Source organism: Callionymus lyra, chromosome 5 (assembly GCF_982586985.1).
Source record: "Callionymus lyra chromosome 5, fCalLyr1.hap1.1, whole genome shotgun sequence".
NCBI lineage: Eukaryota > Metazoa > Chordata > Actinopteri > Syngnathiformes > Callionymidae > Callionymus > Callionymus lyra.
Window position 1 is genome coordinate 790,254 of NC_141822.1, and position 7,500 is coordinate 797,753.

The following is a 7,500-nucleotide window of genomic DNA, read 5'->3' on the forward strand; positions in this document are numbered from 1 at the left end:
GATATAAACATGATATAAACATGATTTAAACATGATATAAACATGATTTAAACATGATTTAAACATGATTTAAACATGATATAAACATGATATAAACATGATATAAACATGATTTAAACATGATTTAAACATGATATAAACATGATATAAACATGATTTAAACATGATTTAAACATGATATAAACATGATATAAACATGATTTAAACATGATATAAACATGATATAAACATGATATAAACATGATGTAAACATGATATAAACATGATATAAACATGATATAAACATGATTTAAACATGATATAAACATGATGTAAACATGATATAAACATGATATAAACATGATATAAACATGATATAAACATGATTTAAACATGATATAAACATGATGTAAACATGATATAAACATGATTTAAACATGATTTAAACATGATATAAACATGATGTAAACATGATATAAACATGATATAAACATGATATAAACATGATATAAACATGATGTAAACATGATATAAACATGATTTAAACATGATATAAACATGATATAAACATGATTTAAACATGATATAAACATGATATAAACATGATGTAAACATGATATAAACATGATATAAACATGATTTAAACATGATATAAACATGATATAAACATGATTTAAACATGATTTAAACATGATGTAAACATGATATAAACATGATTTAAACATGATATAAACATGATATAAACATGATATAAACATGATTTAAACATGATATAAACATGATATAAACATGATATAAACATGATATAAACATGATTTAAACATGATATAAACATGATATAAACATGATGTAAACATGATGTAAACATGATATAAACATGATATAAACATGATTTAAACATGATATAAACATGATTTAAACATGATATAAACATGATATAAACATAATATAAACATGATTTAAACATGATATAAACATGATGTAAACATGATATAAACATGATATAAACATGATATAAACATGATATAAACATGATATAAACATGATTTAAACATGATATAAACATGATGTAAACATGATATAAACATGATATAAACATGATATAAACATGATATAAACATGATATAAACATGATATAAACATGATTTAAACATGATATAAACATGATGTAAACATGATATAAACATGATTTAAACATGATTTAAACATGATATAAACATGATGTAAACATGATGTAAACATGATATAAACATGATTTAAACATGATATAAACATGATATAAACATGATATAAACATGATATAAACATGATATAAACATGATTTAAACATGATTTAAACATGATTTAAACATGATGTAAACATGATATAAACATGATTTAAACATGATATAAACATGATATAAACATGATTTAAACATGATATAAACATGATATAAACATGATATAAACATGATTTAAACATGATTTAAACATGATATAAACATGATATAAACATGATATAAACATGATATAAACATGATGTAAACATGATTTAAACATGATGTAAACATGATGTAAACATGATATAAACATGATATAAACATGATATAAACATGATGTAAACATGATATAAACATGATTTAAACATGATTTAAACATGATATAAACATGATATAAACATGATATAAACATGATTTAAACATGATATAAACATGATATAAACATGATATAAACATGATTTAAACATGATTTAAACATGATATAAACATGATATAAACATGATTTAAACATGATTTAAACATGATATAAACATGATATAAACATGATATAAACATGATTTAAACATGATGTAAACATGATATAAACATGATGTAAACATGATGTAAACATGATGTAAACATGATATAAACATGATGTAAACATGATATAAACATGATTTAAACATGATATAAACATGATGTAAACATGATGTAAACATGATGTAAACATGATGTAAACATGATTTAAACATGATATAAACATGATATAAACATGATGTAAACATGATGTAAACATGATTTAAACATGATTTAAACATGATTTAAACATGATATAAACATGATATAAACATGATTTAAACATGATTTAAACATGATTTAAACATGATATAAACATGATTTAAACATGATATAAACATGATATAAACATGATATAAACATGATATAAACATGATATAAACATGATGTAAACATGATATAAACATGATATAAACATGATATAAACATGATGTAAACATGATGTAAACATGATATAAACATGATATAAACATGATATAAACATGATGTAAACATGATATAAACATGATATAAACATGATGTAAACATGATATAAACATGATATAAACACGATATAAACACGATGTAAACATGATGTAAACATGATATAAACATGATATAAACATGATATAAACATGATATAAACATGATATAAACATGATATAAACATGATATAAACATGATTTAAAGATGATATTAACATGATGTAAACATGATATAAACATGATATAAACATGATATAAACATGATATAAACATGATGTAAACATGATATAAACATGATATAAACATGATATAAACATGATGTAAACATGATGTAAACATGATATAAACATGATGTAAACATGATGTAAACATGATATAAACATGATTTAAACATGATATAAACATGATATAAACATGATATAAACATGATTTAAACATGATATAAACATGATATAAACATGATATAAACATGATGTAAACATGATGTAAACATGATATAAACATGATGTAAACATGATGTAAACATGATGTAAACATGATGTAAACATGATGTAAACATGATATAAACATGATATAAACATGATATAAACATGATTTAAACATGATATAAACATGATATAAACATGATATAAACATGATATAAACATGATGTAAACATGATATAAACATGATGTAAACATGATGTAAACATGATGTAAACATGATATAAACATGATGTAAACATGATATAAACATGATTTAAACATGATATAAACATGATGTAAACATGATGTAAACATGATGTAAACATGATGTAAACATGATTTAAACATGATATAAACATGATATAAACATGATGTAAACATGATGTAAACATGATTTAAACACGATATAAACATGATATAAACATGATATAAACATGATATAAACATGATTTAAACATGATATAAACATGATATAAACATGATATAAACATGATGTAAACATGATGTAAACATGATTTAAACACGATATAAACACGATATAAACATGATGTAAACATGATGTAAACATGATATAAACATGATATAAACATGATATAAACATGATTTAAACATGATTTAAACATGATATAAACATGATTTAAACATGATATGAACATGATATAAACATGATATAAACATGATTTAAACATGATGTAAACATGATTTAAACATGATATAAACATGATATAAACATGATATAAACATGATATAAACATGATATAAACATGATGTAAACATGATATAAACATGATATAAACATGATATAAACATGATGTAAACATGATTTAAACATGATATAAACATGATATAAACATGATTTAAACATGATTTAAACATGATATAAACATGATTTAAACATGATATAAACATGATATAAACATGATATAAACATGATATAAACATGATTTAAACATGATATAAACATGATATAAACATGATATAAACATGATCTAAACATGATCTAAACATGATTTAAACATGATGTAAACATGATTTAAACATGATATAAACATGATATAAACATGATATAAACATGATATAAACATGATTTAAACATGATATAAACATGATTTAAACATGATATAAACATGATGTAAACATGATATAAACATGATATAAACATGATATAAACATGATATAAACATGATATAAACATGATTCAAACATGATATAAACATGATATAAACATGATATAAACATGATTTAAACATGATTTAAACATGATATAAACATGATTTAAACATGATATAAACATGATGTAAACATGATATAAACATGATATAAACATGATATAAACATGATTTAAACATGATATAAACATGATTTAAACATGATATAAACATGATGTAAACATGATATAAACATGATATAAACATGATATAAACATGATATAAACATGATATAAACATGATTTAAACATGATATAAACATGATTTAAACATGATATAAACATGATTTAAACATGATATAAACATGATATAAACATGATTTAAACATGATGTAAACATGATATAAACATGATATAAACATGATATAAACATGATATAAACATGATTTAAACATGATATAAACATGATGTAAACATGATATAAACATGATGTAAACATGATATAAACATGATATAAACATGATATAAACATGATATAAACATGATTTAAACATGATATAAACATGATATAAACATGATATAAACATGAAATAAACATGATGTAAACACGATGTAAACATGATGTAAACATTCTCACTAATGTTTATGGTCAGTGATGGATATATATATATGTATTTATATATAAAGTGGGCGGAGTCTAATAACTGACCTCTCGCTCAAATGTAGGACGATGGGGGAAGAGGTGGCTGATGGGTAAAGATCCAGAGATCTTCTGACACTCGCTTCATCTCATCTATCGCTTCTATCGTCGACGTCTGATTGGCTGCCGCCGTCACGACCCCCCCTCTCTCCCCCTTCCTGCCTCATAATGTGTTTCCTGTTTCATGCCTGCTTCTGGTTCTCCTGGTCTCCATGGCAACACTATTGTCATGGAGTCACGTCTGAATATTTAACGTCCATCCCTCTCTCCGTCCTCTTATCTCCTCCCTCCTCCCTCCGGACTCTTCCCTTCTTCCCTCCACACACCAGCCTCTCTTCTCTCTCAGTTTCCCACTCCTTCATTTGTCCTCCTTTCTTTCATCTCCTCCTCCCTTCATCCCAATTTTATCACCATCACTTTTCCTGACCACGATACAGAAGAAGAGAAGAGAAGAAAGAACAGAAGAGAAGAAAGAAGAGAACAGAATAGAATAGACGCAAGAAGAGAAGAGAAGAGAAGAGAAGAGAAGAAAGAAGAGAAGGAAGAAGAGAAGAGAAGAGAAGAAGAGAAGAAAGAAGAGAAGAGAAGAAAGAAGAGAAGTAAGAAGAGAAGAGAAGGAAGAAGAGAAGAGAAGAGAGAAGAGAAGGAAGAAGAGAAGAGAAGGAAGAAGAGAAGAGAAGAGAAGAGAAGAGAAGAGAAGAGAAGAGAAGAGAAGAGAAGAGAAGAAAGAAGAGAAGAGAGAGGAGAAGAAAGTCTTCAGTGTCGACCAGATGTTGGTGTTGAACCATCTGGTTCCAGAACCTTTTGAAGAATAAGTGTCAAGAACTTGAAGCTCAGCTCAAGAGTTTTTCACGTAGAATATTTGATGAAAACAGAAGAACTTATGATTATATTGAGATATTATTTCTTTTTGTTTTGAACACATTAGTTGGTGAAGGTTTTTCAGATGTCAATCAAAGTGTGACCTGTGACCTGTGACCTGTGACCTGTGACCTGTCACTCACGTTGGCAGCAGAATCCTCCATGGATCCTCCTTCGTCCACGAGGTCCGGAGCCGTCGGGACCGAGACCGGCAGCAGAGGAGATCGAGCCTTTCCAGCCTGACCCAGAGACGCCGTCTTCACCTGCGGCACACCTGAGCACAGAGAGTTCATGACCTCTGACCTCATCTTCATGAGTCAATGAAGTGAAGAGAAGAAAGTCTATCATTTTTCATGAAATAAAACAGTCGAGGAAACAGAAGCTTGAATCTGTCAGGACATGAACTTGACCTCTGTGACCTCTGTGACCTCTCTGACCTCTGTGACCTCTGTGACCAAACTGTCACCTAATAAAACAAAACATGTTTTAAAAACCAAATAAAACGGTTCCATCCAAAGCTGTGAATATTGAGCTTCAACTGCTGCAGTGCATTATGGGTACAACAACAAGAGAAGAATCTTTAATGTTTTCAATCCAAACATAAACACGTCGTTCATCATAAAGGTCACGACCTTCGTTTAGAGATAAAACCTTATTTATTCGTTAACAAACAAACTTGTACTTCTGATCGTGTTCCAAACATCAAGACGTCGCAGCAGCAGCTGCTCGTCATAATTCGTGGTCGACGTCAGATTTACGCTCCGACATAAATCTACTTCCTGTTCCCACCAGAAACTTCCTCGAAGTTGTTCAGAGAAATAAACAGGATCTGAAGTCGAGATGAAGATGAAATACTTTTATAACAACGTTTAACGACGTTTAACAAGGTTTTCACTCATTGTTTGATTTCTAGCAACACTTGACTAAGTTCAGCCTCTGATCAGCTGATCAACAGCTGGATGTCATCAGCAACGAAACATCAGGATTTGACCAGAGAAATCAAGTACAAACCATCAAGGACCCAGAACAGAACCTTGAGGGACTCCACACAACACTTGATTCAGACCTCATTTGATTGACAGATGAAACAGAAGGTATGAGGAGAACCACTGGAACACAGACCCAGACAGTCTTCAGGATCTGGTTCAACTGAGTCAAAGGCTGAGGACAGATCCAACAGAACCAGAACATCATGATGTCACTGGACACCTTCAGTAAGACTGTCTCCGTAGATGTTTAAGAAGCCAGACTGAAACTTCTCATGGATGTCGCTCTGATCCAGGAACAGCTGCTCAGACACAACCTTCTCTGAGGTCTTGGACAAGAATGAAGATCAGAAATAGACCTGAAGTTACTGAGGTCAGTCGGGTCTAAGCCCGGCTTTTTGAGCAGAGGCTCCACGATGGTTTAAAACCCCTGTGGAAAGGGAGAGTTCACCATATCAGTAACTCAATTACATCAAATACTTTGATAAAAAGCCTACAAGGAAGGACGTCGGTCGAGCAAGAGGATGGTTTCATCTTGTTCACTAGTGATGAAATATCAGCCAGAGTCACAACGTTAAAGAAGGACCACAAGCCGGAATCACTTTGCATTATTTCAAACGTCATGTTTTGTCCTCGAGGTACAAACGACCTTGAGGCTCAGAGTGAATGGTAGAAGAAGAGGTTACGATCCTGAGGGAGGACGACTTGTCTTCTGTGTTCACCAGACGGGAGGAAGTCGAGGCGTGACAAGGTCATACGATGTCTCAGGTGAGAGGAGTGAGGGGGCGGAGCTACTGATCGTAGTCTGTCCGTCACAATCTTTCATCTTCAGAATCTTCTACCAACATGAACGACGATGAAGATCACGTTCACAGTCATAGTTTTGACGACTCAATGTCACTCAATGTCATGAAATGTTTCAGGATTTTATTCAAACGAAGTCGATCAAGTGTGATGGACACTGATTCGATTGATGGTCACATGGTTATGATGATCATCAAGGTCACGGCTTCAGTCTGTCGTGACCTCCAGATGACATCACAGTCTTAATGATGACATCACAGTCTCAATGATGACATCACAGT

The 7,500-nt window shown here is 29.6% G+C and overlaps 1 protein-coding gene across 1 annotated transcript in view; it reads right to left on the reverse strand.

The window, feature by feature from the left end:
• dcc (DCC netrin 1 receptor) overlaps positions 1-7,500 on the reverse strand; it is a gene marked incomplete at its 5' end in the record, with an annotated part of 60,749 nt that overhangs the window by 5,462 nt on the left and 47,787 nt on the right. The window contains 1 exon segment of the mRNA XM_087790406.1: positions 5,573-5,703. Coding sequence (XP_087646532.1) covers positions 5,573-5,703 — 131 coding nt within the window.